This window comes from Lathamus discolor, chromosome 20, assembly GCF_037157495.1.
Source record: "Lathamus discolor isolate bLatDis1 chromosome 20, bLatDis1.hap1, whole genome shotgun sequence".
Taxonomy (NCBI): domain Eukaryota; kingdom Metazoa; phylum Chordata; class Aves; order Psittaciformes; family Psittacidae; genus Lathamus; species Lathamus discolor.
In genome coordinates this window covers 3,626,621-3,646,225 of record NC_088903.1, presented here as the reverse complement: position 1 = coordinate 3,646,225, position 19,605 = coordinate 3,626,621, and the positions used below count along the sequence as shown (strand labels likewise).

Below are 19,605 nucleotides of genomic sequence, written 5' to 3'. Positions count from 1 at the left end.
CATGTGAGCGCACACATGCCTGTATGCATACACGTGTGCATTTACACACATGCAGATGCATGCAGAGCCCCACCTGCATGCGTGCGTGGTCCTGGGTGCACACCCATGTTTGCACACACACCCACGTGTGCACGGCTCCGTGCTTTCACATGTGTGCCTGTACGCACACCTGCACTCACACATGTGGGCGCACATATGTACGGGTATGCGCACACAGACATGCTGGCACATGTATGCACACACTCATCGGCATGCAAAGTGCTCATGCGCGTGTGCCTGTATACACACCTGCGCCCACACGTGTGCCCGCACACGTTCATACATGCACACACACATACACACACATGTACATGTGTGCGCACCCCCACCCCTTGCCATGTTTGCACACTCCCATGCTCACCCACACGTGTGTCCCTATGCGGGCCATACGTGCACACACGCGCAGCTGTGCGCAGGGACGCGTGCACGCGCGGGCGCATCCCGCACGCACACGCACTTGCACACCCGCACCCCTCCACGCCCGGAGCCCCGCGTTGGCACCCCAATGCCTTTGCACGTCCCTTGCTTGCGCACCCGCGCCTTTGCACGCCCGTTTGCACACTCACCCCTTTGCCCGACCTCCCTGAACGGCCTCTGCACCCCCCCAACTCTCCTCCATCCTCCGAACTACATCCCCCAGCATCCCCCGCGCCCCGCCGCGCCCCGCCTCCCAATCAGCGCCCGGCTTGCTGGCGGGTGCCAATATGGCGGTGCCCAGGCGCTGAGGAACGCATCCGTCGGTCGCCGCGGTGCCGGGTGCGGGCCGGGCGGAACCGGCACGGGGAGGGGGGGGGATGAGCCCCGGGGCTGGCCCCGCAACCCCGCCGCGCTCCGCGGCTCGACCCGGCTCCATCCACGGCCTCCCCGGACCCCGACTCCGGCCCGGGCCCTGCCTTCCTTCCACATCGCCCCCCGCCCCGGTTCCCCGGCGTTTCCCTCCGGAGCCCCCCAGCCCAGAGGCCGGCCGGGCTTGTGCTGACCCGGTCCCTCCGCAGGGCGCGGCCATGAAGGTGGTGAACCTGAAGCAGGCCATCCTGCAGGCCTGGAAGGAGCGCTGGAGCGACTACCAATGGGCCATCAACATGAAGCGGTTCTTCCCCCGTGGAGCCACTTGGGACATCCTCAACCTGGCAGGTCCGGGGCCGAGGGGTAGGGGGGGGGGAAGCTGGAGCCACGGCGCTTTGTGCTTCGGGGCTGCTTGCTCTGGTGCTGCACAGAGGTGGATCCATGGTTAAACCAGCCTATGGTGCGGGGCAGGGCTGGGGTGAGCGCTGGCTGCAGCCCCACAGCTCTGGGATCATGACACTGTGCTCTTATCTAGCACTGCTCAGCACCCGGCTTCCTGCTGGCTGCCTCAGTTTCCCCCCATGGTGAGGGGATAACGACCCCTTGTGTAACCAAGGATGGAGCCAGGTGCTGCTCCGAAGGACGCTTCCCATCCCTGCTTATGGGGGCTTCTTTCCTTGTCCCTATTCAAGGACTTTTGACACAAACCCTGCCAAACGCTGGTACCTGCTGAGCTCCGGGGTTTAAACATTGCCAGGCTTTTATGCTAATTATAGAAACTTGTTGCTAGGGTGGCTTTTTTTACTCTCCTGGGCACCAAGTGGTGTTTGCAAGCCCTGGGTAAATAAACAGAGCGCTGCTGAGCATTGCTGCACCGGGGGATTTAAAGGGAAACAGCCCAGCACAGGCAGCAACATTCCTTGCCCCACCAAGGTGGGGACCTTTCCCTGGGGGTGGTTTTTCCTCACTCCATCCCACTGCTGTGTTTTCCTGCAGCCGTGATGGTGGGGTTTATTAATCCACATCCCCACAGCTGAGCTCCTCAGGCTGCTTTGTCCCCCTTCCACCCATGGTGAGGGGGTCAGTGCATGGACGTGCAGTATGGGGCTGGAGGGGCTGAGCTGGAGCTGTGGGGTAGCCCTGGGGGGCCTGGTTTTGCTCAGCTCCTGCCAAAACAAACTTTAAAGGGAAGATGGTGACACCAGCTCCATCCTGGGCACAGCACAAGCGTTGCGGGTGCGCAGGGATGCTATTCCCGACGGCCGGGGCACGTGCTGCTTCCCTCACCGCAGCCCTAGAGCCGTCTTTTCCCAAGCTCCTGCCTTTCAGATTTAAACTACAAAGGAGGAGAAGCTGGCACGAGCTGCCCGGATCACAGCGGTGCCCGGCAAATCTATGCTGACACGTCTGCAGCGGGTAACAGCATGTGGCTGGCTCGTGTTGACACTCCCTGATTACATGGGGAGGGGAAGGCTGCCATTAGCCTTCTGTCCTCGAGCTGAGATGCTGTTGGCCACGGCCTCAGCCTTTGAGCGAGACCCAGGGAGCCTCCTGCTCCCACAGTCGGGATCTGGGATCTGGCGACGGCTGCTCCTCCTCCTCTGCTTTGGGGCGGCCGCTTCCCAACCAGCTGCTGCCCCCTCTTGTGTCTGGGTGCTTTGACCTACATACACAGCCCCTGCTGCAGCCCGGGGCCTGCTTCTGGGAGGTGGTTCCTGCACTCTGCCATAGTTCAAATGGTCAATTAAAGGCTTGACTGAGCAGATAGGACGGGCAGGGCCCCTCCAGCATCCACAGGCTGGCGGCAGGGAGGGCCAGACGTGCAGGGCTGGGCCCAGCGGAGAGGGAAGGGACCGTGTGCCCAGGGCTCAGCCTCAGGAGCAGAAAGTCACTCGGAGGAGGATGCTGGAGGATGCGAGAGCCTCCTGGGCAGGAGGTGGGAGGGAGGGGAACATGTTTGGAGAGCAGCAGGCGCTGTTTCGGGTCTAGGGTGCCCAGGGAGAGCTGAGTTAGCAGGAAGCTGCTTGCACCGCCTGAATTATTTACCAGTTTTCGCCACCGGGGATTGGAAAGTTGTGGGATTTGGTTAATTTCAGGGAAGCGCGGCGCGGAGTCGCTGTGGTTTGCACAATTTGTCTTGGCCACCTTCCTGTGGGATGAGGGCAGAGCATGTGTGTGTCTGTGCATCCCCACACGGGGTCTGTGCGCTGAGCTGGGACCTTTCCTTTCCTTGCAGAGGCTCTTCTGGAGCAGGCCATGATCGGGCCATCACCGAACCCACTCATCTTGTCCTACCTGAAATACGCCATCAGCTCCCAGGTAATGGCATTCCCCATGTGCTGCAGGTGTCACCTCGCAGCCCACATTAGCAGGGGGTGGGCAAAGAACCTGGGGTGTGGAGCTGGTGATAGGGAGATACCCCTCCACACCCCAATCTCCCATCTTGGGCTTGGGCAGGCGACTGAGGGCTCAGCATGTACCCAAGGCTGGGCTGTTCCTGTCGATAGCCTCTGCCCCTGGCCTGGCTGCAGGCGGGGTGGGAATCCTCCCCCTCTGAGACCCCCTGCATTTCGCATCGCCCCAAGTTTGTGTGAAACAAACCGGCATCACCTCAAACTGTCAGCTTGGATTTGTGATGGGTCAGTGTGTGCGGTGATGGCAGCAGGGCCGTGCCCTGACCTCGCTGTTCCTCAGCAACGAGCAGCGCTGGCAAACCTCAGCCACCAGCACGCGGCTGCACCGGCTTTGCTTTGTGTTTTGTTCATAGATGGTGTCTTATTCCACGGTCCTGACGGCCATCAGCAAGGTAGGGCTCTGGCTGAGGGTTTTCTCTTTCCCTGTGACCCGTGTATCCATTTCCCTTCCTGCAACTCTCCCCAAATGTAGGTCAAGTGGAAAATGACATCCTCTGCTGAGTCAGCAGTGGCCAGACAGTGCAGATTAGTGCCTGTGTCCTGCTAGGGACAGGCTGCTGCCATGCTGCCAGCTTCCCCTTTGGATTTGGGGATGGCTGCGGGTGTGAAATCCTCATCCCTCCATCATGTGGGGCCTTGGCAGGCTCCTGCCCCACAGTGTCCTCCGTGTGAAGCACAGCCCAGCTGCTGGAGACCACATCCCTCTGCAGCCGGTGGTGCTGGGAGCTGGTGATGGAGAAGCAGCACTGCTCAAAGGGAGCGCAGCCATGCAGTGCTGCACCCATGGGTGCTCAGTGTCTCTGTGCCACTCCCATGGGGACAGGAACTCTACAACTGCCTCGGTTTCATGGGGAGCTACAGCCCCTCGCAGGCTGGGTTGGGCCCCCCACCTCTCTCTGAGCATCAGCCTTGTCAGGGCAGCCTCTGATCTGAAGAAAGGGGCATTTAAAGGAGAATGACTTCCCTCCTTCCACCTCTTTACAGTTACTGGGGGATGGGAAGAGGAAGGTGCTGGTAGCCCTGCAATGCTTGTATAGTTCTGGGGTGCTGCAGGCTGAGCTTGGAGCTGTGTTGCAAACATGCCACAAAGCCCCAGGGAGGGTGGGGACCGTGCAATGGGGCTCAGCACCCATCTGGGACAGTGGGCGCGCTCCCAGGGGAGGGTAGAACCAGCACAGGGCCTGGACCGGCACGGTGCTGGATCCTCCTTGGGCAGAGAGCTGACCTTGAGAGCCGAGGCTTCCTCCTTCAGAGCAGCGTGTGCCCAGCGCAGGCCTGCGGGCTGGCTCCGGCCCGGCGGGGGGGCCCCATCTGCTCTGTGCCGAGGTGTGGAGCTGCTTCTGCTGCCCCCAGCCCTGCGGCCAGCCGGGCTCCTGGCACACGCTGCTGGCACTCACCACAGCCCCGCACAGGGGCTGGCACTGAGCCCCCGCCACGGCGAGCTCGGGGCCCCGTTGCCTCCCGCAACCCCGGGAGGGCACGACCCAGCCGACAGCCAGCCCTGACCTAGTTCTCATTCAAGTGGCTTCTGGGCCGCTGCCAGGGCGAGCGTCCTGCGGCCGGCCCAGCCCGTGCAGGAAGGGGTTGAGTTTGTTTTCCGAGCTGCCGGAGCCTGGCAGCCCCCATCCGGTGTTTCCTTGTTTCCCTGCTCCAGTTTGATGACTTCTCCCGGGATCTGTGTGTGCAGTCGCTCTTGGAGATCATGGATATGTTCTGTGACCGCCTCAGGTACGGTGTGGCACTTCCAGTGTGACAGTACCGGGAGCTGGTGGGGTCTGGCTGAGCCCAGGGTACCCTCCTTGGCAGAGAGAGGCAGGTTCCTCCTCCGGCTCTGCATCCGTTCGCCCCGGGCACGGATGGGGAGAGCAGAGGGAGTCCAAAACCCCACCAGCTTTATGGGAAGTTGCAAGAAACCCACCTATTCCAGGATAAGCATCTCTGCCATGATATTCCTGTCCCGCTCCGGTGGATAGGGGTGGGTGTAAGCCCTGTGGCCAGGGGGCATCTGTCCCCTCAGAGTGTTTCCTTTCTCTTGTGTGGCCTTCCCAAGGCCCTGGCTACGTGTCCCCTGCTCTGCCTGTGCTGCCCCAGGCGCTCCAGCCAGCTGCCTTGTTTTGCTTCATGCTCTTCCGCTGATGTTGCAGGGCCCAGGGGAGCCCAGACAATTCAGGCCACAAAAACTCTTTTAGAAAGCTCAGAAATCTTCCTGTTAACCCCTAAGAGCCTTTTCTGGAAGGCTGGAGCAGAGAGCGTGCGATGGGGGCAGTGGGAGGAGGAGGAGGAGGAAGGTAGCAGCTCTTCAATGACATGAAACAAAGCAGCAACAATGAATATGCATCAGTCACAGATGTTGACAAGAAGCTGTTGCTGGCCAACTGCAGAGCTGGCCACTTAATCCAGGCCCTGCCTAATGTGATCCTCTGCTTGATATGATCAGGATTTCTGGCCCCAATGATTTGTGCATCAGGAGGTGAAAGCGTTCACCTCTCGCAGCACATTGATCAATGCTGAGCTTCTCTTTGCAAGATAATTTAATGAGAGGCTTGGAAAGTTTCCCTGGAGTAGAGTGGCCAGAGAGGAGGATGCGAGTGGGGAGATGTTATTTCCCCTGGCAGAGCTGGGATGCAGGTTGGGATCTGCAGCAGAGGAGTGGCTGGGCTGGAGCATGGGATGTGGCCATGGATTCCCCAGCCTGCCCTGTCTCCGTGCCTCAGTTTCCCCAGGGCAGCAGTGTAGAATCATAGAATGGTTTGGGTTGGAAAGGACCTTAAGATCATTTAGTTCCAACTCCCCTGCCATGGGCAGGGATGCCTCGCGCTAGACCATGTTGCCCAAGGCTCTGTCCAGCCTGGCCTTGAACACTGCCAGGGATGGAGCATTTATCACTGGTTTTGGGCACTATTCCAGGGCCTCAGAACCCTCACAGGGAAGAACTTCTTCCTTATCTTCAACCTGAACTTCCCGTGTTTCAGTTTGAGCCCATCACCCCTTCTCCTGTTGCTCCAATCCCTGATGAAGAGCCCCTCTCCAGCATCCTTGTAGCTCCCTTCAGACACTGGAAGCTGCTCTGAGGTCTCTTCTCCAGGCTGAACAGCCCCAATGGTCTCAGCCTGGCTCCATACGGGAGCTGCTCCAGCCCCTGCTCGTCCTCGTGGCCGCCCTCCGCACTCGCCCCAGCAGCGTGGTGAGCGCGGTGCCGGTTCTCTCCCCTGTCCAGCTGTCATGGCAAAGCCGAGGAGTGCATCAGCCTGTGCCGGGCGCTGCTGAGTGCCCTCAACTGGCTCCTGCGCTGCGCTGCCTTCTACGCCGAGAAGGTAAAGGAGACGCTGGAGCAAGTGGCTGCTGAGGCCCAGCTCAAGATGTGTCTGGAGCGGCTGGAGAAGATGCTTGGGAGCACCAAGAACCGAGCCCTGATCCACATCGCCAAGCTGGAGGAGACGTGTATGTCACTGCTTCCCCCTGGATGCAGCTTGGCCCTGGGGATTGCCACCTCTCCCTTCCCCTTGCCCAGCTCCTGCCGCATTATCCCTGCAGCTCCAAGCCCATCCATCTTCCAGCTCTATTGCTTTCTCCTCCCTGGCTCTGTGCCACCCTCTGCCCCCTCCCCTCCTTGCTGCCCTTGGAAGAGCAGCAGAATTAATGGGAAGGCTGTGGGAGCTGTTCCTGGGTGTGTGGTGAGCCCTGTGCTCTGCCAGCCTGCCTGTGTCTGGCCAAGAGGCTGTGCCAAGCTGGCCTGAAGCAGGAGCTGGTGGGTTGCACACAGACCCTCAGCCTGGGTTTGCAGAGGTGCACAGACTTCTGCTCACTGTGGGGAGCCCCAGCCTTGGCAGGGCCTCTGTGCTGCTGTGGGCCTTGGAGCCAGCCTGCCCTGCTTCCCAGCATGTTCCTGTCCCCACTGTTGAATGCCTGCCCTCCCAATCCAGCCTCCTGGAGCACTGTGGAGCAGTCCCTTGTCAAGCTGGGGGAGAACCTCAACAACCTCAGCAACTCCCCACTGCGAAGCCAGGCTGATGACTGCGTCTCCCTCATCAAGAGGTAGATTTGTGCTGCTGTCTCCATGGGCTTGGAGAGTAAAATGGGTCTGAGCCCTGTCTGGGGGGTTGAGAGCCTCCTCCCTCCCTCCACGCTGGCTCCCTGCTTCCTTGTCCCTTCCTGGCTTGGACCCCTGCACCAGCAGTGTGTTGGGGCTGATGAAACGGCCTGGGTAGGAGAAGGGACAGGGCTGTTGGTGACCTGCTGCGAAGGAGTCTTCTGCCACAGGGAGCTCAGGGGCTTGGCTGGGAAAGGAGGATGGGGAAGGAAAAGCATGGATCTGTCCTTGCAAGGCTCCAGTGATGTGTGCTGTCCTCTCCTACCCAGCATCCCCACCATGCTCTCAGTGCACTCTGAGCAGCTGAACAAGACTGGTTTCCCCACCGTACATGCTGTGGTGCTGCTGGAGGGGACCATGAACCTCACTGGAGAGACCCAGCCGCTGGTGGAGCAGCTGATGATGGTGAAAAGGATGCAGGTATGGAAGTGGCATCTTATTTTGCTCAGCGTGAGCTGTGGCTGTGGGACCAGAGCCTTGCTGCAGCTTCTGTGCTGATCCTGGTCCAAGGGTGTGGGCGCAGCTGCAGGGAGCAGCGTGAGCCCATCAGCACCTTCACAGGGGGTTCAGGGTTTGGCTGTGGTTTAGGGAGGTGCTTTATTGCCTTTCCAGCACTGGGGGGGGGTTTGTCTGTGTGTCCTGCAGCGTATTCCCTCCCCGCTCTTTGTGCTGGAGATCTGGAAGGCCTGTTTTGTGGGCCTCATCGAGTCCCCGGAGGGCACAGAGGAGCTGAAGTGGACAGCCTTCACCTTCCTGAAGGTATGGCCTGAGCCTGGGCCTGCTGCTGCCTTCTCCCCCCATGCTCAGCCCCTGCTGAGCACCAAACCCTGGCAGAGCAATTAGTTCTGCTTTCGCACAGCATGAGCCTGTGGCAGCCTTCCTGCAACCTGCTGAGCATCAGCTTTGCTGTCCTGGGCCTCTTTTCAGCCCAGCCTCACTTTGTTTTGCAGAGTGGCTTTCCTGAGATGTTTGGGGTTGTAGGGGGGGGGTGGAAATTGGGGCCTTTGAAGGATGCCACAGCAGCCTTGGGGCCTGTGTTCCCATAGCTCAGTGGTGGGCAGCCCCAGAGCGGTCTGCTTCACCTCCTTTGTACCAGACAGAAGGAGCCAGTGTATGATTTCCCATGGTCTGGGCTGTGATGGGCTTCCTGCTGGGAGGTCCTGCCTGCAGAGCGGGGTCTGCCTCGCTCAGTCACATCCTGCCCCGTGTCTTTCAGATACCCCAGGTCCTGGTTAAACTCAAGAAGTATCCTCAAGGGGAGAAGGTGAGTCTGGGGGGACATTTGTTTGAGCTGTATGTTCATGTTGTGTGCGCAAGTGACTTGTGTTTGTCATGATGGTGCTAGGGCCTGGCCAGAGATGCGTGGGGTAGGAAATGGTTTATGTCCCAACAACCTTCTTCGAACGGGCAAGGTGGTGTGGGAGGTGAAGGTGGGCTTGTGTCAGCAGTGCTCTGAGCTGACAGAGCTTTGTGCCCAGCAGGACTTCACTGAGGATGTGAACTGTGCCTTCAAGTTCCTGCTGAAGCTGACCCCTCTGCTCGACAAAGCAGATCAGCGATGCAAGTGAGTGATCTCTGCGTGCAGGGCTGACCTGCAGCACTGCCACAACCACCCCATCCTTTCTGCGGGGAGCCGTGGTTCAGGATGCTGGGGCAGCTTCTGGTGAGGCTTTTTGAGTTTCTGATCCAGTTCCTTCCTGAGGCCCTCGCGTTGCCAGCTGAGCAAGGCAGTGAGTGTCTGACAGCTCATCCACGTGTTGGTGATGCTGTGTGATAGCTGGAGCCGCTTTTGGCCCTGCAGCATCCTCAGAGGAGTGGGGCCCAGGAGGGCAACCCAGGAGCCCCCCTGCCCTGCCGCACTGCCCAGGGTAGCAGCAGTGCTGTTCCTCAGGCTGATGCTCTCCTTTTCTCTTTCAGCTGCGACTGCACGAGCCTGCTGCTGCAGGAGTGTGGCAAGCAGGGGCTGCTTTCCGAGGCCAACATGAACAAACTGATTGACAAACGGTACAGCCCCCCCCAAACTCGGGGTGACCAAATGGGTTTGGAGCACCTCTTCTTGCTGCCCTTCTTAAGGGGGGAGTATGAAGGACCAGCTGTGATGCCGCTGGCTGGCCTGTGGCCTGGAGGGACGAGGCTTTGCTTTCAGTGACAGATCGAGTACAGGCAGTCTGTCCTCTGTCAGGGGCAGCTGGTAGTGGCCTGAGGTGGTGGCCTTTCCTTTGGGAAGCTGGTGGGATGTGGTGGGGAGGAGTGAAGCAGGGTGATGGGCTCCTGCTCACTGACTGCGAATCCCACAGGACAGTGGACAGAAAACAGGCTCCGTGCTTGAAATCAGCGGAGAACGCCAACATCCAGCCAAACCCGAGGCTCATCCTGAGGGCTGAGCCCACTGTCACCAACATCCTGAAGGTGAGTCCCTTCCTGGGCAGGCTGGGGTCAGCCCCACAGCCTGTTTCCAGCAGCATTGGCCTCACTGGGCAGCCGGGGTGGTTGGGAGGTGCCTGATCTCCCTCCTGTGCTGGACTGGAGGAATGGGGAAATCACTCCCAGCCTTGCTGCACTGCCATGCAGACGGGGAGCTCCCTTCCTCCTTCCCAGGAAGCCATCAGAGGCACCTTGTCAGTGCCAGCAGCCTGAGCACAGCCGGATGTGCCCGTCCTGCTCTCAGCTCTTCTCTGTGTGCATCTCCCCTGGTCCCTGGTGACTGCCCATGTCCTTTTGCCCCTCTGGTTGACTTGCTGCTGAAAGCAAGAAGATGTTTTGGTGGTGGCTGTGTTGCAGCTCTCCCCTGTGCCGTGCCCTGTGGTGCTTGGGCCACCCACCCCTCACCCAGGCCTCATGGAACGTCTCTGGAGCTGATCCACTGCCCCCATGGCCATTTATCACTGGTCTGTACCACACGTTTCTTGTGACTTCCCTTGCCTCTATTTCTTCTTTGTAGACCATGGATGCGGATCACTCCAAGTCCCCCGAGGGCTTGCTGGGCGTTTTGGGCCACATGCTCTCTGGGAAGAGCCTGGACTTGCTGCTGGCAGCAGCAGCAGCAACGGGCAAGCTGAAATCCTTTGCTCGGAAGTTCATCAAGTGAGTGTCCACCTGGATGCCACTGTCCTTGCTGACCAGCGGGGCTGGGGTGTCCCAGGCTCTCCCCCAGTGCCTGTATCCAACACAAGCCTGGGGAGGGCTGGGATTCGGGGGTGTGCACCCTGCACAGCAGCATCCCATCTCCTTTGCTTCTGCCTTAACAGAGCAGAGAGTCCAAGTCATGCTGGTTTAAGGGGATGAAGAGACTGGTGCAGCCTCAGATGCAGGGTGCTTGCTGTGTCAGTCCTCAGATGCTTGTGTCCTGGTTGGAGCACAAGCAGCAGCACGCGTGGGGTGTGTGATGTGCTTCTGAGCAGGGAGGCCTGAGGCAGCTCCAGCCTCTTTGGGGGTTCCTGGTATGGAGAGGGCCATGCTCAGAGCTCCCCATGCAGAGGATGCTTTCGGGTGTGGGTGTGGGGGAACAGCAGCGTTGCTGGACCTGTTCTGCTGCAGGGGAGCAGAGGGAGGAGGAGGCTCAGAGGGTGTCTGCAGAGCTGGACCCTGCTTTGGTCCCTGCCTGCCTCGCTCCTTCATGCAGGACACGGGGCTGGGCTGGGCTGCAGGAAGGGGTCTGTGGGCAGGGACACCCCCTGCGTGTCTCAGGGGTGGGAGGAGGCCTGGTGCACCCGGTGGTAACGCTTCACTGCGGCTCTCATTGCCCCCTCTAGGCTGAATGAATTCACGAAGCACATCAGCAGCGAGGACAGCTGTGAGTATGTACATGGCCTGGCCAGGGTGGGTGGTTTGAGCTGCTCTCCCCACTCTGCTACGTGCTGGGATGCTGTAGGCCCTGGCTGGATTAAGCTGGGACTGGCTGTGATGCCTGAGCAAGCTGATCTTTGCCAGGCCTGGCTTGGGGGTATGTGGTGGGGACTGGGGCTCCCAGGGACACGCTGCCCTCACATGTGGCATGTGCGTGTCCGTCCGGAATGTGGGGTGTTCCCTGCTTGCTCCATCTCCCCAGCCCACCCCATGGGGCCCCTTAGGACCAGCCCAGCTGTGGCTCTCTCCCTGGAAGGGGTGATGTGTCAGCACAGAGCCCGAGATAAGGACTCAGACTGCATTTGCATGTGGTGAAACTTGTGTTTCAGAGTGCTCTGACCTTCCATGGTGTGGGGAGAGCCCAGGGGTGGGCTGGGGCTGTTGGACAGAGGCCAGAGCTGCTGTGGGGGCACAGATGGGATGGAGGGAGGCACTTGGTCATGTTCTAGAGCCCTCATTTGCACACAAGCACTTGGGGTTAGAAAAGCTGCCTGGAGGAAGCTGGGAGGGTCAGAGGGCTCCTGCCTCCCTCCTTCCTTGTGCCAAGAGATCATAGAATCCCAGGGTGGTTTGGGTTGAAGGGACCTTAAAGCTCACCCAGTTCCAACCCCTGCCACAGGCAGGGACAGCTTCCACTGGAGCAGCTTGCTCCAAGCCCCTGTGTCCAACCTGGCCTTGAGCACTGCCAGGGATGGGGCAGCCACAGCTTCTCTGGGCACCCTGTGCCAGCGCCTCAGCACCCTCACAGGGAAGAGCTTCAGCCTAAGAGCTCAGCTCAGTCTCCCCTCGGGCAGGTTCAAGCCATTCCCCTTGGCCTGTCCCTGCAGGCCCTTGTCCCAAGCCCCTCTCCAGGTTTCCTGTATCCCCTTTAGGCACTAGAGCTGCTCTAAGGTCTCCCCTTCAGGAGCCTTCTCTTCTCCAGTCTGACCCAGCCCAGCTCTCTCAGCCTGGCTCCAGAGCAGAGCTGCTCCAGTCCCAGGCTCTTTGTTTCTTCTCCTTCAGCCAAACCAGCCTCAGTTCGGGCCCTGCTCTTTGACATCTCTTTCCTCATGCTGTGCCATGTGGCCCAGACCTATGGCTCTGAGGTAAGTGTCCTCCAAGGGGATGGGGCTTTGACCTGGGGAGTGCAGCAGGGATGGAGCAGGGGTGGCTGTGGCATTCCCGAGGGCTTTGGTTGTGCTCCCTTCACCGTCGCATGTAATCAATGGGAATGCTGCCTCCACAGCCTCTGATCTCACGGAGCTATTCCCAGCACTGCCTCTCTGGTTTGGCACTGGTTGGCCAGGGGGGGCCCTTGGAGCTGGGGGGTGGGACCATAAGAGGAGGAACTTGCAGCCCCGCAGGAAACAGCCCTTTGGTTGCATGAAACCTTTCCAGGTTTCGACATCTGCTTGTGTTGGGAATCGAAACGATACCGAAACCCCAGGAACACTGGGAGGGGGAGTCCTGGCTGGAAACAGCTCGGAGCGGACGTGCCCGGGGCTGGCCCATGAGGTCTCATCCCCCAGCCTGGCCCACAGCGACTTTTCCTGCGCAGCTGCTGCCGGACAGATGTGCAAAACTCTTTAGTTTTGACAGCAGCGGTGTCCCGGGGGTGCCGCGGGCGGCAGGGAGGAAGCAGCACGTGGGGTTCCCAGCTCCTGTGCCCCACGGGAGCTCTCCCAGCTGGGCTTTGTGACCTGGCCCCAGGCTGGGGACCCTGAGCACTGCTCCGGAGGGGACAAGTGGCCCTTTCTGGGCAGGGCACGGTGCTGCCACGCTCGCAGCCCCTCCAGGCTGAGCATCTCCCCAGGGGAAGCTGTTGGAGCTATGGTCCCCTGGGCTATCCTTGGGTAGAGGGGAGCAAAGCACAGCCCCAGACTGGAAACCAGTGCCTGACTGGGGGCTGACCAGTGCCTGCCTCTCCCTGCAGGCCACAGGGCGGCGCTGTCCCCTCAGCCATGAGCACCCCAGGGTGGGGGGCAGACCCCAGGGCAGGGGTCCCCAGCAGGATCCCTGCAGCATTCAGGCCGTGTGGTAGACCCTGTGCTGCTTCTTTTTCCAGGTGATCCTATCGGAGTCGAGCCCTCCGGGCGAGGTGCCCTTCTTTGAGACCTGGATGCTGACCTGCATGCCCGAGGAGGGGAAGATCCTCAACCCTGACCACCCCTGCTTCCGTCCAGACTCCACCAAAGTTGAGTCCCTGGTCGCCCTCCTCAACAACTCCTCTGAGATGAAGCTGGTGTAAGAGCTCAGCCTGTGTGCCCACCCTGCAGAGCAGGAGGGGAGCACCCACCCCACCTTCCCTGACCCCATGGCTGCTCTGGACAAGCGCCTGACCCCCGCTCCATCCACCTCTCTCTTCCCTGACAGGCAGATGAAGTGGCACGAGGCGTGTCTGAGCATCTCAGCTGCCATCCTGGAGATCCTCAATGCTTGGGAGAATGGCGTCCTCACCTTCGAGTCCATCCAGGTGGGCCTGGTGGGAGAGTAGCATGGGGCAGGACAAAAGCACAGGCACTGTGCTGTGTCCTGAGGACAGGACAGGGGTCCCTTGTCCTCCTTCCATGAATGCTTCTGCAGCCACTGTGGAGCTCAGTGGCTCCTTCATGACTTGGGTGGGGAACTGATGTAGCTCCAGCCCCTTGATCCTGCCCCACATTGCCCCGTTGGAGGCAATGGGGCCGGTGGGGGCAGGTTCACTGCATGGAGGAGAGAAGGACTTGGACCTTCTTGGACCAGGCCAAGGGGAATGGCTTTAACCTGCCAGCGGGGAGACTGAGATGAGCTCTTAGGCTGAAGCTCTTCCCTGTGAGGGTGCTGAGGCGCTGGCACAGGGTGCCCAGAGAAGCTGTGGCTGCCCCATCCCTGGCAGTGCTCAAGGCCAGGTTGGACACAGGGGCTTGGAGCAAGCTGCTCCAGTGGAAGGGGTCCCTGCCTGTGGCAGGGGTTGGAGGTGGATGAGCTTTAAGCATCCCTTCAAACCCCATCCAGGCTGGGATTCTATGACCTTGCATTCTGGTCCCACAGCCCTGGGAGGCGATGCTGAGATGAAGCCTGTGCATGCACACACCAGCGCTCACCCACCTCTGCTCTCATGTCCTCTCCTAGAAAATCACAGACAACATCAAGGGGAAGGTGTGCAGCATGGCCGTGTGTGCCGTGGCCTGGCTGGTGGCCCACGTCCGCATGCTGGGCTTGGATGAGCGGGAGAAGTCCCTGCAGATGATCCGGCAGTTGGCCACCCCCCTGTGCAGCGAGAACACGCTGCAGTTCTACAACGAGCGGTGAGCTCCAGCCCTTGTGCTGTGCCACCTCCCAGGGCCTGGGTGACCCCATCTCCCTGTCTCTGTCCTGCAGTGTGGTGATCATGAGCTCTATCCTGGAGCACATGTGTGCCGATGTCCTGCAGCAGACGGCCACGCAGATCAAATTCCCCTCCACGGGCATGGACACCATTCCCTACTGGAACCTGCTGCCCCCGAAGAAGCCCATCAAGGAGGTGCTAACGAGTGTCTTCACCAAGGTGCTGGAGAAGGGCTGGGTCGACAGCCGCTCCATCCACATCTTTGACACCCTGCTGCACATGGGGGGTGTCTACTGGTTCTGCAACAACCTGGTCAAGGTATGGGGTGAAGGAGGGAGGTGGCTGGGTGGCAAGCCCAGGACTGCTGGGTCTAGCCCATGATCTGAGTGCCCAGGAGTCCTGGTTGTGCCTGGGCTGGTTGCTTTGCCAGTCCTGGGTGCTGGAGGTGAGCCCGTGCCTCCCTCAGCCCTGCCCTCTGCCTCAGGAGCTGCTGAAGGAGACACGGAAGGAGCACACACTGCGGGCTGTGGAGCTGCTCTACGCCATCTTCTGCTTGGACATGCAGCAGCTGACGCTGACCCTGCTGGGTCACATCCTGCCCAACCTGCTCACAGACTCCTCCAAGTGGCACACGCTCATGGACCCCCCAGGAAAAGCCCTGGCTAAGTAAGACCCTGAACCTGTTTACACTGTCTGCTTGGGGTGGGTTTGGGGACATGCTCTGTGCTGGGATGGGGGTCCCAGCCACCCAGTTCCCATGCTGGCCCTGGTACAGTGCTGACAGGATTGGACACACTGGTGTCCTGGCACCCACCGAGGAGGGACCTGCTACCTCCCTTCCTGGCACACACTCTGGGCTCTGCCACCTTCCCTTGCTCATGGTGGGCAGGCAGCACCTCGCAGTGTCCCTGCTCTGTCCCCAGGCTCTCTGTCTGGTGTGCCCTGAGCTCCTACTCCTCCCACAACAAGGGCCAGGCCTCTGCCAGGCAGAAGAAGAGGCACCGAGAGGACATCGAGGTGAGTCTGGCACGGAGCAGGGTTTGGTTGGAGTCTCTCTGTGCAGAGCCCAGAGGGGGTCAGCAGCCCTGGGGAGGGGGGACAGGATTCCCCCTCTTAGAGGGACTGAACCCCCTCTAACCCCCCAGGATTACATCAGCCTCTTCCCTCTGGATGACACGCAGCCCTCCAAGCTCATGCGCCTGCTGAGCTCCAACGAGGAGGACGCCAACATCCTCTCCAGCCCCAGTAAGTGCGAGTGGGGTGGGAGCTCCTGGGGAGGGAACTGACCTGCTCCAGGCATCGTTTCTGGTAGCTCTGTTCTGGAGCCAGGCTGAGAGAGCTGGGCTGGTTCAGCCTGGAGAAAGCTCCTTAAGGGGAGACCTCAGAGCAGCTCCAGTGCCTAAAGGGGCTACAGGAAACCTGGAGAGGGGCCTGGGACAAGGGCCTGTAGGGACAGGCCAAGGGGAATGGCTTTAACCTGCCCACGGGGAGACTGAGCTGAGTTCTTAGGCAGAAGCTCTTCCTTGTGAGGGTGCTGAGGCGCTGGCACAGGGTGCCCAGAGAAGCTGTGGCTGCCCTATCCCTGGCAGTGCTCAAGGCCAGGTTGGACACAGGGGCTTGGAGCAAGCTGCTCCAGTGGAAGGGGTCCCTGCCCAGGGCAGGGTGTTGGGAGTGGATGAGCTTTAAGGTTCCTTCAACCCAACCCATGCTATGGTTCCATTAAACGTATATTGGCACAAGCCACTTCTCTTCCCAAGCTGGCCAGATGCAGAGCACGCGGGTGCTTTGCTGGGCTACTTACCCTGGAGCTTTTACACTTTGAAGGCGTCAAGCTCTTAATTTCTCTCATCAGAACACAGCATGGATGAGGTTACCCCTCCCCTCATGATGCTGCCACCGCCCCAGTGCATTGCATGAGGTGCTCAGGGAGGTTTTGTTAGAGCCCTGTCACCCCCAGCCAGCCCCTGTGGGACCGAGGAGCTGATGGGCTGCAGCAGGAGGAGTGGGAGGTGATGTTCCCGTTGTTTGTGGCTATATCCTGACATTCCTGTGTCATTAACAAAGAGCTGGTGAATCCCCACAGTCAAGTCTGTGTGTCCTTGCTGCTACCCTCTGTAGCAGGGAGCTGTCACCCCTCCCACATGCATTGTCTGGACTCCTGGGCACTGAGTCAGGAGGGTTTTGGTCATTGTTTCTCTGTTATCTGAACCTCCTCTTGGTTTAGGAGTTCTGAACACATCCATCAACCCATGGGTTTTGTTGGTTTTGTGACTGTTGAAATACAGGGTTTCCCCCTTTATTTCACTATCTTTGTTTTAATTTAACTTTTGAGGCATTTCCACCTCTTCCCAGAGACATTCAGGACTTTTCTGGGGCTGTTTGCTGCAGTGATGTGGAAAAGCTGCTTCCTGCAGCCATGTAACTCATGTGATTCCATGAGAAAAGTGTGGGAGGGCTTGCTTCTTTTTTTGGTGAGCATCCTCAGAGCAGCGCAAGGTGGGGCCTGAGGAGTTTTGGCGCTAGCTGTCTTCTATGGGGTCTCCATAAAAGCCTTCCCAGGTGATTCCCATCCCACTGCACTGGAGACGGCACAGTTCCCGTCCCACAGAAGCAGGCTGCAGCGCTTCATGGTTTGTGTTGGAAAAGTCCCCTTGCTCTGTCCTGAGTTTTGCTGCTCCTTTTGGATATGCCTCAGCTCTGGTAGCTAAATTGGACCCTGCGAGTGAGATTGGAGTGCTGCTGTGCAGCTGTTGAACATCTGTGCTGCTCTCCCCATCGTGACACCGCGTTGCACTGCTTGTGCTGATGCGCAGCGTCAGGGGTGAGGCACTGCTGCAGGTAAACCCGGGCAGGGAGCAGCAGGGAGGCACCTCACGGCCTCACTCACGCTTAAACCTTTGCAGATGTCATTAAACTTGGTCGGACTTGGAGTGAATCTGGGTTGCGCAAGAGCCAAGTGTCACACCCCAGGAGCAGCAGCTTTGGAGCCCTTCCTGGGGGGGCTCTGCTCCACCACGCCTGGGCCATGCATCTGCCTGTGCCGTGGCAGAGAGGGACGGTGACCAAAGCAAGGCCTCTGCCTGCTGCATGTCTCTGGTGTGCTCCAGAAGCTCGTTTTGGGGGGTCCCAAGGGCCACCATCCAAACCTCTTCCACCCCGTGGGGTAGCTCATGGCAAAGCCCCTCCTGAAGCCCAAGGGCTGGGCAAGCACCAATGGCCAGAGTGGGCACATTGACATGGCTGAGGGGGGCAAGGGGCTGTTGCAGCCTCCCCCAGCCTGATGCATGTTCTGGTCCCCAACAGATCGCTCGATGAGCAGCTCGCTCTCCGCCTCCCAGCTTCACACCATCAGCATGAGGGACCCGCTGAACAGGGTGCTAGGTAATGGGGCTGGGTACCACTGGGGTAACCTGGTGGCTATGCACTGATGGGGACCTGTCCTCTATGTGGGAGGTTTGGCCCTTCCTGACCTGGCTTTTGGTATTTCCCTGTCTCCACAGCAAACCTCTTTCTGCTCATCTCTTCCATCCTGGGAGCCAAGACAGCCGGCACCCACACCCAGTTTGTCCAGTGGTTCATGGAGGAGTGTGTGGACTGCTTGGAGCAGGGCAGCCGTGGCAGCATCCTCCAGTTCATGCCCTTCACCATGGTGAGTCCCATGGCTGTGACATCCGTCTGCCTGGTCACAGGGTGTGTGGGGTGCCGGTCCCATGGGATAGGGTTATCCTGCTCTCGTGTCTCCAGCACTGTCACGAGTTGCTGTTTCTGCTCTCTCCTCACAGGTTTCGGAGCTGGTGAAAGTGTCCACCATGTCCAGTCCCAAAATCGTCCTGGCCATCACAGATCTCAGCCTGCCCCTGGGCCGCCGTGTCGCTGCCAAGGCCATCGCTGCGCTCTGAGTGGCCACCTTCCTTCTGCTGTGCAGGAGAGAGCAGCCCATGGAACTCGTGTGGAACTGGGATGTGTGGGACAGCTGCTGGCCCTGCAGCTCAGACTGGCCCTGCTTCCCTCTGCATTCGGCCTCCCCCAGGCACCCTCTTGCTGCTTGAGATGGACTTTGCCAGAGGCACCCCCCTGCTTGTTTTCTATCATAAATACAGGCCTTTTCTAGAATAAGGCTTTGCTTTGTTTCTCTTTGCTTTCCTATACATGGTGAGCTCAGCAACAGTGCCAGCCCCTGCTCCCACACCTGAGGAGCCAGGACAGAAAACTGGAGCTGGGCATCACCTACACATGATGAACTCTGCAACAGTGCCATAATCATGGCAATCTGCCTGCGCTTTGCCAGCTGAAGCTCCAGCTGCGGGATGGTGGCACCACTGAGGAGCTCACGGTGGGCAGAAGAGTACACAGGTGGAATGTTAGGTGAGAAAGCAGTGGAGCAGTGTGTGTGCAGCTTTGTCTCCTGGTGCCACCAGCGTCCCTCTTGGGCCTCGCTTTCCCCCCAGTCCAATTGCGTGCAACCTCTCTGGCACCCTCTCCCGGCCATCCCGCAGCACAGCGCGCAGAGTGCGCGCATCCAGCCCCTGCGCCCACCGCTGAAGAGCCAGGACAGAAATCGCTGCTGAGCCCCTTCTGGACACGGTTTGCTCTTCAACTGTGCCAGCCGCATTGCTCTCGCTCCTCGCTTTCCCACCTAAAAGTCCAATTAAGTGCAACCTCTCCGGCTGTGGGACCAGGGGCTGGATGTTCGCGCAACGTGAGCCGTGCCGAGAGATGCCCATTCGAGGGCACTAGAGAGGCAGTCCGCAGATGAAGTTCGAGGTGGGAAAGCAAGGAGTGAGAGCAGTGCCGGTTGCACCGTTGCGGAGCTCACTGTGTGTAGAAGATGCCCCCAGCAGCAGCTTTCTGTTGTGGCTCTTTGGCTGTGCGAGCAGGGGCTGGATGTTGGCGCTCTGTGCGCCATGCTCCAGGATGCCCAAGAAGGGGGTACCAGCGAGTCAGTCCGTAGATGGAGTTTTAGGTGGTAAAGCAAGGTAGTGTTACTGTTATGGAGCTCACCTCCTCATAGTTTCCTTTCCAGACTCCTGCAATATTGGTACAAATCAGCTCTTTCATTGTGATGAGCCAAGCAGGTGCTGCTTTTTATTCACTGAGAAGGTGTTGTGTGTGTGCCTCTCCAGGAACTGGTCCATAGGTGCTGT

The 19,605-nt window shown here is 59.6% G+C and overlaps 1 protein-coding gene across 1 annotated transcript; it reads left to right on the top strand.

The window, feature by feature from the left end:
• The first annotated feature begins 692 nt into the window (after positions 1-692).
• MED24 (mediator complex subunit 24) lies at positions 693-18,459 on the top strand. Its single transcript, XM_065699058.1, has 26 exons — positions 693-795; positions 1,035-1,173; positions 3,062-3,144; positions 3,593-3,631; positions 4,894-4,967; positions 6,457-6,680; positions 7,163-7,274; positions 7,599-7,749; positions 7,975-8,088; positions 8,546-8,593; positions 8,811-8,893; positions 9,247-9,333; positions 9,627-9,738; positions 10,271-10,413; positions 11,082-11,122; positions 12,178-12,260; positions 13,220-13,398; positions 13,528-13,627; positions 14,266-14,441; positions 14,515-14,779; positions 14,946-15,127; positions 15,385-15,478; positions 15,607-15,706; positions 17,765-17,842; positions 17,962-18,110; positions 18,244-18,459. Exons 2-26 carry the CDS (start codon positions 1,044-1,046, stop codon positions 18,358-18,360), a joined length of 2,964 nt encoding a protein of 987 aa, XP_065555130.1. The 5' UTR covers positions 693-795; positions 1,035-1,043; the 3' UTR covers positions 18,361-18,459.
• Positions 18,460-19,605: the final 1,146 nt, after the last annotated feature.